This window comes from Pseudorasbora parva, chromosome 6 (assembly GCF_024679245.1).
Source record: "Pseudorasbora parva isolate DD20220531a chromosome 6, ASM2467924v1, whole genome shotgun sequence".
Classification (NCBI taxonomy): Eukaryota; Metazoa; Chordata; class Actinopteri; order Cypriniformes; family Gobionidae; genus Pseudorasbora; species Pseudorasbora parva.
In genome coordinates this window covers 23,850,456-23,867,639 of record NC_090177.1, presented here as the reverse complement: position 1 = coordinate 23,867,639, position 17,184 = coordinate 23,850,456, and the positions used below count along the sequence as shown (strand labels likewise).

Sequence of the window (17,184 nt, the reverse complement as noted above, 5' to 3'; positions counted from 1 at the left end):
TTTTTTGGCGCCTGGTTCTTTCAGTTCTCCTTTCTTGTTGGGTTTGCCCTGTTCCTGTTCTTAGTTAATGTCTTTTGATGCATGCAGAGAAGATCAGGTCTTAATCCACAGATGTAGCACGTCGTGTATGAAAACAGGTACAGAAAGCCTTAACTAGAATAACCAGAGAGCCAAGATGAGGCCTTATGCAATCTGAACATGGGTACTTCTGTTTGAAGGACTAATTTGTGAGTGTAAAGATTTAGTAGCGTTAACTGAGACACTATCTGAGGGTAAATCTCTGTTCTTGCTGTCTTGTTCACTCTTTTATGCCTTTCTTCAGTTCCCTCTTATGTTGGCCTTGATGTTATTACTGTCTCCCTGTGTTTGTCACTCCCCTCAATCTCATGATTTTCCTCCTCCTCCTCTCTTCTTCTGCCATCTTTCTCTATTCACTTATATAATTCAAACCCACCCCTTACTGCTCGTGGACATGGCTTTGCGGTAATGGATATAGATTTCCCCCGATGTACGGCGACTGAAGCAACGCTGTGTCCAGACCAGGCGTGAGCTAGCCATGCGGTTAGGGGCTCAAGATGTCAGCCAACTCAAACAAAACTATGACATTAAGGTACATATATGCAGTGGTCAATGTGTGGTTATCACAGATTCTTGAGATATGGGACAAAAGGACATCTTATGAATGACTGTTTATTTTTTTTGCGATATCTATGATGTCAGCTCTTAAAAAAATAGTTTGGGATTTTTATAGAATTTACTTTTTTTAATGTTTTTTCTGTTACTAGCTAGAAACATAAGACAAGTAAAATGGCTTTTGCATATAATACATGTGCAATATTAAAAATATAAATTGTAATATTTTGGGAATTCACTGTATTGTTTTTGCTTATTGTTAATGTTTTTAAATGTGTGTGTGTGTGTGTGTGTGTGTGTGTGTGTGTGTGTGTGTGTGTGTGTGTGTGTGTGTGTGTGTGTGTGTGTGTGTGTGTGTGTGTGTTTGTGTTTGTGTTTGTGTTGAATAAAGAAAATGTTTAACAGAAACAGTTGAAAATTAAAAAAATACATATTTTGTCCCAGTTTTTGAGGATCAGTTTTATATTACACATTAGACTAAATCTAGATAATGTAGATTTAGTTGCATCCTTAATGTAGACAGTATTGACACAAATTCACATACAGCTTATAGGTATGTAATAGTCCATCATGCACATCATTATAAAGAAAACAAACCACTGTCCAATGGACAATGAAAATGAAACTGTGTGAAATCCACTGAGTGTTGCAACTGAGTAAAGAGGGACCTTGAGGGTTTGTCCTGCTGCTCAAACACACTGATCCACAGACAGGAATTTATTCCTTCTCTTTTAGTTCTGCTGATTCATTTTGTTTCTCACTGTCATCTTATGCAGTCAGCCTATCTCTCTCTTTCCTCCCATAGGTTCAAAAGCTAATGAAAGCAGCTAGGAATGGCACGAAAGATGGACTGGAAAAGACCAAAATAGCCATGATGCGCAAAGTGTCCTTCCTGAGTAAAAAAGACTGCACAGGTTTGACTTTTTGACTCTCATTTCCTCTTGCTCATTTCTGGGTGTTTTTTCTGACATCTGGTAGGTTTCAATACAGAAACAATACTAGAAACTAGATGCCTCTTTAAATGTTTGGATGTTTGAATTATTCGGAGATAGCAAGTGGCAAATATTATCACAGAGCTGCAGAATATTGTTTAAATTTAAAGGAGGAGTGAGCCAATATGGCTGATATTGTAGTTGTCTGTAATGCTAGTGTAAATGAGGAGTTTAACTGTGCTGTTGAATGTGAATGTGCAGATGACACTGAGGATGATTCTGGATATCTAGATGTGACTGTATCTGAACTCAAACATCCACCACCTCAACTTTCTCCAATGCCAGAAGGACTCAGTAGCCAACAGGTGCGTGTTTGTGTATGTACTTGTGTGTGAATCTGTCTGCATTCCTGTCAGTATCATACATTTATCATATGGCCATGTTCACATAGCAGCAGAAACGGTTGTCAGACTTGTATTTGCGTCCTTAATACAGTTACATTTCAGCTCAGTTATTTGCGGTAGTGACAACCGCATTCAACCCCACATGCAACCGCATTAATGGAAAACCAAAGCTGTGTTAAGAACTGTTATGTTCACACTGTTTGGGACTGACAACAGCAATTTTAATGGGAGTTCACAGTGAGCAAAGTAATATAAAACAAAAACAAAAATGGCAACATCCATAAAACTGATACATTTGAAGATTTGACGGATGAGCATGCAGCTTGATTAGACTTGTCAATATAAAAGTGAAAAGACTTTTCAGTTTCATATATGTCGCATTCTTAATATTACATTAGTCACTACAGTGTATGCATTTTTTTTTGTTTTTCAACATTGACAATAAGGAGAAATGTTCTTGAGCAGAAAAAATATTAGAAGGATCTGTAGTAATGATGCTGAAAATTCAGATTTGCACTTACAATTACATTTTAAAATATATTCAAATATAAATGCTATTTTTAAACTGTAATAATATTTCACAATATTGCTGTTTTTACTGGATTTTTGATCAAATTAATAATGTTAAGATTTTCACATGAATAAGCCTTGTCATATCTGCTTATTAAAGGGATAGTTCACCCCAAATTGAAAATTGTCATAATTTACTCACCCTCAAGTTGTTCTAAACCTGTATGAACAGCTTTCTTCTGCTGAACACAAAGTAAGATATTTGGAAGAATGCTTGTAACCAATCAGATCTCGGCAGCTGTTGACTACCATAGTATTTTTTCCCTCACTATGGTAGAAATAAACACCGAGATCTGCTTGGTTACAAACATTGGTTACAAACATGATCAAATTAATAATGCCTTGGTGAACACCAGAGACATTGAAAAACATTAGAAAAGTGTACTGATCCCAAACTTTTGAATGATAATGTATATTTACATATTTTATGTTAAATATAAAGCTGCTGGTTTGCTGTCAGTTAACCTAATTTATTTAAAATTTGATTTTTTTTGTATGTACAGATTGTCAGGCGTCATATTCTTGGCTCTATCATCCAGAGTGAAAGAAGCTACTTAGACTCACTGAAGAGGATCCTGCTGGTCAGTGACACAATCTTGACATCACATCTGAATATAATATTTCTTAATTTTCTTTATGAAGTTTAAAGGATGGCAAAAATAGGAATATAGTGCAGAGGGGAAAATATACAGTGTTAAAAAAGCTTAAAACTGCCTAAGGTGGTTTGCTAGTCTCAGACAGTTTAAGCTGGTCAGCCAGCTGGTCTTCCAGCCTGTCCAGCTGACAAGTGCCCAATACCCTTCTAAAACCATCAAAACTGATCATCTAACCTTCTTGGGTAGGGTGGTTTAAGCTTTTTTTCCCCCAGATGGTTGAAAACAAAAACGAAATATATTCATGGACCACTCTTATTGTGCTGTTAAAGCTGGAAGAATATTACAGAATTCTGTTGTATTATTTTACGTTGACAAAAATAGATGTGAATGTTTTAACTAAATGAACAGATACACCACAATCTGAACTCAGTCTGAGACTCATACCACCGCCTGAATTATATTTTAGGAATATAAGAAGCCTTTGATGGAGGCGGAGCCCCGGATCCTGAGCTTGAAGAAGATCCATCCCATTTTTTATCGGCTGAAGGAGATCCTGCAGTGTCACTCCATGTTTCAGATTGCTCTGGCCTCCCGTGTGGCAGAATGGGATAACACTGAGAAAATCGGAGACCTCTTTGTTGCTTCAGTATGTCTCCCGTTGTTCTACCAAAACATTCAATTTGTGGTGTTTTTCACAGCTTCTGATTCTTCGTTCATAGATTTTTTTTGTTGTTGCTCTGATTACAAAAAGGTTAAGATTTCATTGCTTTACCTCTCATTTCGTCATACTTTTTTATTCAAGTGCATGGCATTAATCCAGCAGGTTGTAAAGCCACAAATATGCCCTTCTGTATTTGAATTCACATGTTAAGATTTTCGCATGAATAAGCCTTGTCATATCTGCTTATTAAAGGGATAGTTCACCCAAAAATAAAAATTGTCATAATTTACTCACCCTCAAGTTGTTCCAAACCTGTATGAACAGCTTTCTTCTGCTGAACACAAAGTAAGATATTTGGAAGAATGCTTGTAACCAAGCAGATCTCGGCAGCTGTTGACTACCATAGTATTTTTCCCCCACTATGGTAGAAAACACTATCGAAATCTGCTTGGTTACAAGCATTCTTCCAAATACCTTCCTTTGTGTTCAGCAGAACAACAAATGTATACGGGTTTGGAACAACTTGAGCATGGCTAAATGATAACTGAATTTTCATTTTTGGGTGAACTATCCCTTTAATAAGCAGATATGACAAGGCTTATTCATGCAGAAATATTAACATGTGAATTCAAATACAGAAGGGCATATTTGTGGCTTTACAAACCTGCTGGAAAGTAAATATGGGCTGTATGTATGGCCTGTATTTAGACCCTAACATGACTTGCTGTCTGTTGTTATCTGTAATGAGGGATCTTTGCAGATGGAAAAACAGAACATCCTATAGTCAGCAGTTCTATTTAAAGTGTGCTGATTTCCTCTGCATCACCAAGGCTCTGCCCTGCAGCCGAGCACATTATGTTTAAGACAGTTGAATCAGTAAAATTCAAACAATCATGCAAATAGTCCCTCCATAACTATCGACAGTAGGAATGCAAGCTCAGAACAGACTTTACGGTCACAGATCATTAGTACATGGATATTATGCCTCAACTGTGGATTGTTATGTCTACCACTGTGTTTATCATTGTGTTGATCTCCTCCAGTTTTCCAAATCGATGGTGCTCGATGTGTACAGTGACTATGTCAACAACTTCACCAATGCTATGGCTCTGATCAAGAAAGCTTGTATGTCCAAGCCAGCATTCCTGGAGTTTCTCAAGGTGCTCTTCAGTTGATAATATGTGTTGCTTGCCAAGGCAGAATTACAATTGTTTATATTTAGGGTTAGGCCTCAAGTGATTTTACAACATTTTTTTGTGTCGTTCTGGGTTGTAGAAGAAGCAAGCTGCCAGTACAGACAGAATCACCCTTTATGGCCTTATGGTCAAACCAATCCAACGCTTTCCTCAGTTCATACTCCTCCTGCAGGTTAGTGTTCTGAAATAAACACACACACACACACACACACACACACACACACACACACACACACACACACACACACACACACGTTTGTTTTTGTGAATTGTGGGGACATTCCGTACAAACCGTATTTTCTATCCCCTTACACTGCCCCTGCCCCTAAGCCTACCCATCACAGGAAACATTCTGCATTTTTACTTTCTAAAAAAATCTCATCCTGTATGATTTATAAGCATTTTGAAAAGTGGGGACATGGGGTAATGTCCTCATATGGCACCCTTTTCTGTAATACCTATGTCATACACATGTCATTATACACATTTTTGTCCTGATATGTCACAAAAACAAGCACACACACACACACACAGTTAATAAACCTAATTTAGGGAGTATTTTACAATGATGGAACTTCCTCAGACTGTTCCTCATGGGGAAGTGAAAGACTGATAAGAAAGTGCATTATATTTATACATAACATGCTATTTTTTGTCATCAGATCATTCTCATGTGCAATGACTTTATTTGCATGGAGCCTCTGGGGTGTTGAGGCTGTTACTGTAGGCTGTTTTTCATGGACATTTGAATGCATATTGGGGGGGGGGTGTTATAGTGGTGTACAGTTAAAAATCAGATGAAATAGTTTAAAGGTTCAGTCACTTCAGTGTGTAATATTTTTGAGGATCTATTGACAGAAATGCTATATAATATACATAACTATTTTTTCAGTGCTGTATAAAGATCTTACATAATGTACCGCTATGTTTTTATTACCTTAGAATAACCCATTTCTATCTCCATACACTGCGTGTCCCCTTACAGTGAAATAGCCATTTTGCGTTGTCATGTTTCTGTAGCCCTAAATGGACAAACTTCTCTACTTAGAGCTAGTCACTCTCTGCTCTCTCCCAATGATATTTTGGTCCTGTGCCGGCTCCTGTAGCTTCTCTATGTGCTCCGAAAGGGAAGGGTGAGTGGTGGGTGATGCAATTCACAACCTCACCGCTAGATGCCGCAAAAATTCACACACTGCACCTTTAACTGGAGCAATTAGAGAAGGTTACCATGAAATGGCATTAACAGCCCGTTTTATGTCCATAATGTTACATATTTCCAGTGAGGGTGGGACTTAGTTTAATGTGCACTATAGTCCGTAAATGTTAACTGAGTAAAGTAAAGTAAAAGTCTAGACTTGTAACTGAATTATTGTAGGTTTATATCCCATAAACCATTGATCTTAGTGCCCTTGAAATACTTAACATCTTTTACTTGCAGGGGACTGAAGCATTGCCTAAATGAAAGATTAGGTAGTAATTACTGAATATATGCAGACATATCTGTTTGTGTTCCACAGGACATGCTGAAAAACACCCCTGTGGGCCATCAGGACAGGCTGCCGTTGCAGCTGGCCCTCACTGAGCTTGAGACTCTCGCTGAGAAGCTGAACGAGCAGAAACGGCTGGCCGAGCAGCTCGCTGAGATCCAACAGCTTGCTCGTAGCATCAGCGATCGTAACCTCAGTAAGGTCAGAGACCACCGCAGTACAAACACTTCAAAGTATTACCAACACAAATACACAATGATTTGGCTTTTAAAGATAATTTGGCAAGCAGGGTGGAAGGACATGAGCTGTCACTGGGACTGGACTGCTATTTCCACATTTCCTCTTTCTAGAAATAGCTTTGACAAAGACGTTTCCTTGCCAGGATAGTGAATGTCAATGAAAGTAAGTTTGATGGCTGCTAAAAGATATCAATAGCCTAGAAATCTAGACGCACCCTAGCGGCAGCAAATCTAATCTGCCGCGAGTGTCGTCTACCAACTCTCAATACACTTTTGAGCTGTAAAAAACAAACTCTGGTCGGGCCAATCACATCATGTATAGAGTCTGTGGGCGGGGCTTAACATAATGACGGCAGAGTTGCGCTTGCGTGCTACTAGTAAACACAGAAACTGGCGAACGGCGGTCTTTCGAATCAGCTTTGACCGCCACTCTGGAAGACTTGGCTTAAGCTTTTCTCTGAGAAAAGAACAAAGAACGGCACTGAAGTCATTGTTAAAAAGGGAAGATGTATTTGGAGTTTTGCCGACCGGATACGGTGAAAGTTTAATCTGTCAGCTAGCTCTGCTTCACCTTCATTGCTTTGGTTGGTTGTAGCGCTATCCTATCGAGTGCAGAGGGAGTTTGAAAGACAACTGTTTATCCGCCCCTCGGATTGAGCCCTGACAATGGTGAGTTTCCAGACCAAACATCTTGATGTGGGTCTGGCTTGTCAGGCTAAGATTTCAAATGAGTTTTGTGGCTTTAAGTTTAAATCAATTATCTTTGATGTCATCTATCTGCTAGCATGGGGGAGCCCCTTCCTAAAATATATAGACAACTTTTTTTTTTTTTAATGTTGGAACGCCCATGTTCTACATTGTGTGAAATGATAGACATAATGTTGTTTGCAAAATGTTCATTGTTCTAAAGCATTAATTATACATGTTTAAAATATTAAGTTATATTTAAAGTCATCATTTGACCCCGTTGGAAGCTTGCAGTCCCTCTAGTGGACCATGGGCTTCTAGTTAAGAACCAGGGCACTAGAGTGTTCCTACTTCCCTCAGCAGATACATTTCACAAATAAAGCTCACATTCATATGCAAATAAGCAGTTATATCCTCTGTAGATTTGTTCAACTGTGCAAGTGTTACATTCAAGGTTGTTAGAACGAGAATGATTGAAATGAAGATTAATCAAAAGACATTACTTCAAAGTCAAGAGTCTAAATTAAAAGAGCACAGACATACAGGTGATGCAAGTGTTCTGTCATGGTGTGGATGTGTTCATTTACTTTTTTAAATGATTCTTTTTTTAAACAGCAGCTGAACTCTGATCAAAAGCAGCTTATACTGTCTGAGACATTGATTGAGACTGTATATGGCGAGAAGGGTCAAGTCCTCAAGTCTAAGGAGCGCAAAGTGTTCCTCCTGAATGACATGCTCGTCTGTGCAAACATCAATGTAAAGTAAGCATTCCTCTTCACATGTCCACCAATTGTAAAAACAATGTACACGCATTAAATGATGGCTTTTAATCCAGCACACAGCATTGTTTTGAATGTTCGGTAAGCGAGCTCCTATGTCATATAAGCCGACCAATCAGGTTGTGACCGTCTCCCTATGCCTTTAGTTCGGTAACTTTAGGTTCGCTGATAAAAATACCAGTATGAACGCTAAGTGGACCAGGACTATATGTTTTGTTTTTGTTTTTTGGTCCGGACCAAATTAACCAAACTAACTGAACTACAAGTGTGAACGCACCCTTAAACTCATTGAATTATGTTGCATTGTAATTAAAGAGATTGTTCACCCAGAAATTAAAATTCTGTCATAATTTATTCCTCTTGATGCAGTTCAAACCTTGATTACTGCTGTAGAATAAAAGAAGAAGTTTAGTAAAATGTTCCTGCTGCATATAATCAAACTGCTTGGTGACCATGGGCCAAGTTTTAAAAATTATGACAAAAAGCACCATAAAAGAAGTCCCTAAAACTCATACTCATTGTGTTGAGGAAAAAACAAATTTAAGTTGTTTTTTATGAATAATGTTCTCCTCTGATGCATCTTTCAAGTCTCGTTCATGTTCAAATCTGGCTTGTCGAAACATATCATATCAGATTTGACGTAAGTGACTCTCATGTGTTTCATAATCAATTGCAACGTGCCAGATTTAAGTATGTCTATATGCAGATATTTAAATTGCACATTTGAGAGCTTTGGTGGGTATGAGGATGTGGGGGGTTTCTGTGAATGACAATCTTAAATTATGGCTTCCAAAGACATTATGTAGTGCATGAGTCATATGATGTACTTTTATGGTACTATAATGTCATTTTTTGAGGTCACCATTCATTTTGGAATGGAAAAGAGCAGCATGAACATCCTGCCTAGTATATCATTTTGCATTTGACAGAAGACATTTGGAATGACAGGGTCAGTATAATGACAGATCTTTAATTTCTGGGTTAATTAGAGATGCATTAATAAATGAATATAATTCAGTTACTTGCTCTTAATTGATTTATTTGTTTAATAAATGAAGGCCATCTTCTATTTAACTCCCTCTTAACTGACACACAGATATATTGAAACGGGCATTGATAACATCTTTGAGGAGCCAAGGTAACATTCTTGCATCTGGCAGGATTTCATTAATGACCACTGGGTCATGCTGTTTTCAAAGACTTCGGATCAGAATGATTTTACACTGGCTTCAAAGTTCTCCTGCATCCCTCAATCGCATCGAACTGTTCTCAATGCAGATCATGCATAACACAGGAATACATGAATAATAATTTCCTGAAATCACAGTAGGGGATGTTAGGCTCTCTGGGAATCCTTCTGATCACAAAGCTCTAATTGCCTGTCTGATTCCTGGATCTCCGTCACCATCGTTCAGTTCTCCTCTGATTGTGTATTATTTGTAATTGTCAGTTTTGTGATCTCAAAGCAATTATTCTGTGTTTATTCAGGGGGCCTCCAGATATTAGCAGCCTGGTCCCCATAGGTCCAAAATACGCAGTTAAGTGGAGTGCCCCCCTGCTGCAAGTGCAAGTGGTGGAGGTGGGCCAGGAGACCCCCCAGCGGAAAGACAGCGTCTACCTGCAGAGTGGAAGCAAGCGCGTGAGCTCCACCAACTCTCAAGGTTGGTATTTTTAAGTGTACTCCTTTCATGTGGTTAGAGGAGGACTTGAGTTTTTGATATAGTTAGTAAAGCTTGTTCATAGCAGTATTTTCTATGTTGTAAAGGCACATAATTAGTCCTAAACTGCAAAAAATGCTCTTTTTACTTTGTATTTTTGTCTTGTTTCTAGTCTAAATATCTAACAATTCTTAAATCAAGATGCATTTACTAGATAAGTAAAATGATATAGGATATTTTTCCTTGTTTTCTTAAGAATAAAAAAAAAATGAGTTTTTGCTTAAAACAAGCAAAATGATCTGCCAATGGGGTGAGAAAAATAATCTTATTTCTGATTGAAATCTTATTTCTTGTTTCTGTCCCAAACAGAAATAAGATTTTTTTTCCACCCCATTGGCAGATCATTTTGCTTGTTTTGACTCATTTTGATATTTTTCCCCAAAAAAAATATCTTATGTCATTTTACTTATCTAGTAAATTAATCTTGATTTAGGAATTTTTAGATATTTGGACTGGAAACAAGAAAAAAAAAACTAAATAAGAAGAGAATTTTTTGCAGTGTACTACATATTTGTGTGGAAATGAATACCTGTGTTCAAAGTTATATCTCTTTCAAATAAATTGTTCTTTTGAACATTCTACTTAAAGAGCCCTGAAAAAACGTATCACGATTCATAAGGGTTCCCACTGTTTTCAACATTGATAATAATAAGAAATGTTTCTTATGCACTAAATCAGCATATACAAATGATTTCTGAAAGATTATATGACACTGAAATCATATGACAAAGATCATATGACACTGAAAACTGGAGTAACGATAATGATGACTTTTTTTCCATCACAGGAATAAAATATATTAAAACAGGAAACTGTTATTCGAACTAATGTAAGTACTAATTCTAATTGCTGTAATATTGTGAAATATTATTAAAATATAAAATAACTGTTTTATATTTGAATATATTTTAAAATGTAATTCATTCCTATGATGCAAAGCTGAATTTTGAGCATCGTTACTCCAGTCTTCAGTATCACATGAACCTTCAGAAATCATTCTAATATGTTGAAACATTTATGATTATTATCAATGTTGAAACAGTTGTGTAAACATTTTTTTTAGATTAATAGAAAGTTCAAAAGAACAGTATTTATCTGAAATAAAAAGCTTTTGTAACATTGTACTACCATTAAACATTTTTGGGTCTGTAAAAAGTATTTTATTATTATTTTGGGGAAAGATCTTAAAGAAATGAATACATTTATTTAGCAGAGATGCATTACATTGATCAAGTGACAGTGTATACATTTATAATGTTGCAAAAGCTTTATATTTCAGATAAATCCTGAACTTTCTATTCATCAAAGAATCCTAAAAAAAAGATTTTTATACAACTGTTTCAACATTGATAATAATCATACATGTTTCTTGAGCAGTAAATCATCATATTAGAATGATTTCTAAAGGGTTCAGCTTTGATCACTGGAATAAATGACATTTAATAAAATATATTCAAATAGAACAGTTATTTTATATTTTAATAATAATTCACAATATTACAGCTTTTTTTATTTCTAATAACATAAATGCAGCCTTGGTGAACAGAAGAAATGTTTTTAAAAACATTTAAAAATCTCACCATTCTAAAACATTTGACCGGTAGTTTATATATATGCAAAATGATCTGTTATTACGTTTATAAATACATGTACAATATGTGACACTGTAAAATAAATTGTATTATCTTTACCTACATGTTGTAATAAAGAATCAAGTCAGTATTGACACTGTGGCTTGACACTGAACAAGGCTGAAGGTGTTTGGTTACAGTTCAGTAAGTGAGTCAGTGATTCAAACCAAAAGCTTTTTGTGCATTTCATTAAAAGAACTGGCTCAGTAATGGAATTAGGGCTGTGGCTGTTTTTACCACCGCAGTGAATGTATATGAATTGTAAAGGAATGGAAATATTAATTCATTTTTGTATTTGCGTTATTATAGTGGAGCAGGAAACACTGTTACATAGTAATAATATTCAACCTCCTTATAAATTATTGACACTGTTAAGATAAATTCCAATTTTCCCACAGGTATGCTAGTTTTACCTTTAACAGATCCCTCTCCCAGAACTAATATCAGTGTGACGTCCTCCTGCTGCATTCATCTTGTTCAGAAGACCTTAGGTTTCCTCAGAGCTCAATTTTAAACCCAGCTCATACTCTCCAGCTGTGGAAATACACCCTCACAGTCAGAGGACACAACAGAGGGTCTAATTCCCAGATAAGATGAACCAAAAGTCCTTGGGTGACTTTTTTTCCCCTTCCTTTTTTTGCATCAGAAACTCCAACTTTTTCTCTACATCTCTCCTGCTGAGTTGAAGCTTTCAGCCTGATACAAATACTGCACAGAATTACAATGTTAGTTGAGCGCCGCTATTCTATTGCAAGAATTAGCTGGAGGTGTATTATTTCACACCCAAAAGCTTTAATGTGACTATAATTACTGATTATCATGGAAATGTTATTTGTTCAGGAAAGCTGTTTCTGGGACCACCACGGCTGTACCAGGAACTGCAGGAGTTGCAGCATGATCTTTCTGTGGTAGAGGAAGTCACGTTGTTGGTGGGCACCCTGCAGGGATCGTACCAGGTAAAATCCTTAATCATCACAGTTTCGTACACCTGATCAATGGGATGTGCTAAATATATTTTCATAGTTATCTGAATGACTAGTCTTATCTAAACACTGAAAGTCAATTGAGTTTCAATGTTGCTTGGACTCCAGTATTCCTCAGAATACTTTATTTTGTTTCCCGCAAAAGATTGCGCAGATGTCGAACTATATGAGACCATTTGGATGACTTGGAACTTCTGTTTACTATGCTAGTATTTGAGTCATTTTTTGGGTGAACTATCCCTTTAAGGAAGCCCTTAGGCTTCTTTTAGAGATGTCTCCACAAGACACAGATCAAATGTTGCTGAAGGGTTCAAATAGAGGCATAGTTTTAAAAAAGCAGCATGAGATCAGCCTCAAATATTGTTGTGTATAGTGTATATTTCATAGTTAATCATTTTGTGAGTTACAGATTTGTATTATTATATTGTCATTCATTTCATGTTTCTACATTTAAAATGTCATATTTCAAACATTTGTTTTGTGATGTTATTTCTGAAGATTTTGAATATGACTATTTTAGCTTGAGTGGTATAAGAGAGGCTCTTTCACTGTCTTGTTTTAATTAATGAAAAAGTACAAATAAAATAATTAAAAATATACATCTGCCCTGACTAAGTTTCAATGGTTACTGAAAGCCGTTTGAAATATACACGTTAAATATCGTAATAAAAAGTTTAAATATAAACTTTTATTGCACAAATCTAGTCCACTCAACAACAAAAAAAGGATTATGTACAGTATATTCATAGAGCAATAGGTATTTATAAATGTACATTTTAATGCATTAAATCGTTTCATAAATAATTTTAACCAAATTTAAAATGCATTATATTATTTGCACATTCCTTGTTCCATCTGAAATTGGTTATTTGTCATGTATTTTAATGTATTATACTTGTAACAAGGTGTATTAATCATTGTATTGTAATATATTATACAGTAACTGTGGTTACAATTATTCATGGGATCATACAATGCATTATGAGGTGGATTACAAGGCATAGATAATGCATTCAAATATTCATATAAGCTTTAAGCAAATTTTATTCTGTAAATCCATCCCTTTTAAAGCCTGCCTGCAAAAAAATTGGAAACCGCATGGTAGACTTCGCAGTTTAAATAGTCTCATTCCTAGTCCATATTCGCTCTCTAACCTCTCTTTGTGCTAAATGATGCTAATGTCAAAAAGCAGGACGCTAAGTGTGGTAGCCGGTGCTTAGTCAGTCCGACAGCTATCTCCCGTAATTGTGACTGTGTGCATGTACAGAATCTCAACACTACGGTTGGGCAGGACTGGTGCATGGCTCTTCAGAGGCTTATCCGTATCAAAGAGGACGAGATCCAGTGTGCCAACAAGTGCCGTCTACGGTTGATGGTTCCTGGGAAGCCTGACAAGTGAGTGCGGTCTACCCACTGATGCCAGTGGGAACAGGTTACACAAAATAGAGCTGTGCATTAAATTCCCTTCAAATGTGGGTGGATGTGACAGTTACACTGACTGAAACACATTCATCCATTTCATCACACTTGTACCAGAAGGATTTACATTTCTTGGATTTGACTTTGACAGGCTTTTTGGAGTCACTCTAACACTCCACACAGCCAAAAAACCTTTGTTGATCAAATGGAAGTTCAATCACGGGCTGAACTAAGAGCTTTTAAGACCGCTGATCATTAACTCTAATGGACCATTAGGGTTTAAGGCAGGGGTCTTCAACCTTTTTAGGCCAAGAACCCCTTTGGTGGATAATGAGACCCCTTGTTACATACAGCCTTTAAATTCTTCTTATTATAGTCCACCATTAAAGTCGCTTTCAAATAAATGCTGTTCTTTATGAATATTATATTCATCAAAAAATACTGAATTGTTTAGCACAGTTTCCACTGAATATTTAACAGGACAACCAGTTTCTGCATTGATGATAATGAATGTTTTTTTGTTATTTTTTGTGTGCACTAAATCAACATATTCAAATGATTTCTGAAGACTGTAGCAATGATGCTGAAAATTCAGATTTGCAATCTCAGGAATAAATAAAATACATTAAAAATTAGAATATGTATTTTAAATGTAATAATATTATAATATTGTAATAATATTTCACTACTGTTTTCACTTTCTTTTATATTCAAGTAAATGCTGCATAATCATCTCATTACTATTATACACTATGGCGTGGGAAGCACAATGAAAGCTTTGGGTTAAATTAACTCACTATTGTTAAATGCATAATGCTTATTATTTTGAGATCAAAAGTAATTGCCGGACCCCCTGCCGTCCTGCTGTGGACCCCCTGTTGAAGACCGATGCTTTAAGCTGAATTGTGTCTTTTGTTGTTGCCTTACTTCTTTTCGCTTTTAGCAGGCACAAACTCTTTTGGCTCTTGGCACAAATAGAGCTGTACAATTTTAGTCATGCATGGAACTGAAAGAGGCTTTGTTTCACTTGGATTTTGATTGTGTTAAATCCCTCTTGGATTTTTCACAGTTTGTGTGTGTGTGTGTAAATCTCTTGTCAGGTCTGGCCGTCCAGTCAGTTTCACTGTGGTCTTCAGTACGCCCAGTCCAATTAGCAAAATCTCCTGGGTCAATCGCCTGCATCTGGCCAAAATCGCCCTGAGTAAGTGTGGCCTCTCAGACACGAGTAACAGGTTGTTGACATGAATCTTTCACTTGTTATTTTCATGGGTTAATTCTCGTGTATAAATGTGCTAGTTTTAGCTTTCAGTTTCAGTGACAGTATTGTGCCTCTGGCTAAGCTTGTTACTGTTTGTGTAGGAGAGGAGAACTTGCCTGGCTGGGTGTGTGTAGAGGATGATGAAAAGACTAAGCCTCCATTCTGGTGCCCATTACTGGCCTGCCGGGTGCCTGTGTTTACCCCAAAAATGCAAGATCTGAAGGTAAGTGACATATATCCAATCACTCCAACTCCAGCAGATATCCAACCATTTTCATTAGTGTATACTTAATAAAGAACAAAGAGTTCATACAAACTATCCAGCTACACACAGCTTTTTAATTTGTTGCTTTTTGCCTGATTAAATAGCTCTGTGATCATTTACTTTACCCATATGTCTTGTAAGTAAATTGTAAGTGGTTAAAAGAAAGTCGGACTTGTGCTGTTTTACTTATAGAAAAGAAAAAACACAAATGCAATATCAGCTCTTTGCTTGGACGTTTTCAAGGGAATGCTAGATCTGCAGATGTTTAACATTTATTGTTTATTAATTTTTTAACACTTTTTTTAACACAATGCTTTAGAACTATTTATGGATTGAATAAAATACTTTGGAATAATATTTATTCATATTAAAATGTTGTATATAAATATATTTAATATAATTTATGTTTTAATAATATATCTACAATATATAAATTCATATATTTAATATAGTAAAAATTATAAAAGGTATTTTTTATACATCTGAAATTACTGTAATAATGGATAGAAACATACACAGTTAACTGTAAATATTAAAATGCAAATATTCCATGTAACATTTAATAACTGGCTTTGGCTTTTAGTAGAGACAGAATAACATTTATTTTGAAAGCAAATGTCATCTTTATCATAATATTAATATAATTTTTAATAACTTCTCTCACAGAGACAACAATTTTCTTAGTCTTTGCACATACAAATATAACTGGCTTATTTTTTAAAAGTGGTCCTCCTCAAGAAGATTTGTGGGTCCTTGACATCAAAAAGGATCTTAGACTGCAACGATATTCCAAAATCTTCTCAGATTTTTCTGAAAAAGACCTTAGATTTCGATTAGAACTGAACTGCTTGTACTTTATAGTAACAGTTGTCTTCACCATTTTTGGAGTTAATGACCCTTAACTGCAAATTAAGAAAGAGCAATCATATGAGCAATGTTTTTCCGGGATTTGCTGGGAAACATTTCCTTTGGGTTGTCAGCGTTTGATCTAAGATAAGGCAGAACACACTCAGATTAACATTCAAAAATTCACTGCTATGCATTTGGTAGACTGTAATTGACTGCTTGCTTGACCAACATGTTAAACTTTTATCTGTCATATCAGTACTGCACTGGTGAATTGGCAATATTTCCAACATATTATTTGCGATCAGACAGGGTATCTGAAGCAAACACGTTGGATTACATTTACATAGCTTTGATCTTCTTCTTTTTTTCTTCGGCATTGCTATTCAACACCTACAGATGTGTGTGCAACTTCACAACATCTAGTTGGTACTTTCATTCCACAGGACTCCACATTTTAAGACCTTCTGCCAGTCTGGATTTAAATATCTTTATTAGTTCTGTTCTCCCGTCAGATTGTATTGCACTCTTATGGTTTGTCATATAACTACCATTGTGTTGAGGTTAGTATCTCAATTTTCATTCTCAATGAGTGGCTTGTTGATTTCTGTAGTGCTGTCAACATTGTTTTTGCAAGTTCTTCTGAGATTGAGAGATTGAGAGAATTGCTATATCCAGGTTTCAGGGCAGATACAAAATGATCAATGATACCAGTTTCAAAGATGTATCTAACAGTTAGTGGGAATTAACAAAATGGCTTCAGGACAAAACACAAAAGTACATTCTTACTAATGTTTTTAAGGGATAACTTGCATACCAAATGAAAATAGAGACAATTCCCTAACTCCCTTTCTATTTAAACACAGGAGAAAATAATGAT

The 17,184-nt window shown here is 36.1% G+C and overlaps 1 protein-coding gene across 7 annotated transcripts in view; it reads left to right on the top strand.

Annotated features, from left to right (window-relative positions):
* arhgef10lb (Rho guanine nucleotide exchange factor (GEF) 10-like b) overlaps positions 1-17,184 on the top strand; it is a 50,892-nt gene that overhangs the window by 15,705 nt on the left and 18,003 nt on the right. For 4 of the 7 annotated variants that reach the window (XM_067446328.1, XM_067446326.1, XM_067446322.1 and 1 more), the window contains 15 exons: positions 497-610; positions 1,439-1,547; positions 1,827-1,930; positions 3,043-3,120; positions 3,602-3,781; positions 4,840-4,956; positions 5,072-5,164; positions 6,510-6,680; positions 8,021-8,166; positions 9,281-9,322; positions 9,673-9,845; positions 12,374-12,489; positions 13,784-13,911; positions 15,036-15,136; positions 15,295-15,416. In XM_067446328.1, the coding sequence (XP_067302429.1) occupies positions 497-610; positions 1,439-1,547; positions 1,827-1,930; positions 3,043-3,120; positions 3,602-3,781; positions 4,840-4,956; positions 5,072-5,164; positions 6,510-6,680; positions 8,021-8,166; positions 9,281-9,322; positions 9,673-9,845; positions 12,374-12,489; positions 13,784-13,911; positions 15,036-15,136; positions 15,295-15,416 (1,794 nt within the window). The remainder of the gene's footprint in view (positions 1-496; positions 611-1,438; positions 1,548-1,826; positions 1,931-3,042; positions 3,121-3,601; positions 3,782-4,839; positions 4,957-5,071; positions 5,165-6,509; positions 6,681-8,020; positions 8,167-9,280; positions 9,323-9,672; positions 9,846-12,373; positions 12,490-13,783; positions 13,912-15,035; positions 15,137-15,294; positions 15,417-17,184) is intronic. The other 3 variants (XM_067446324.1, XM_067446327.1, XM_067446325.1) reach the window with 3 other exon arrangements.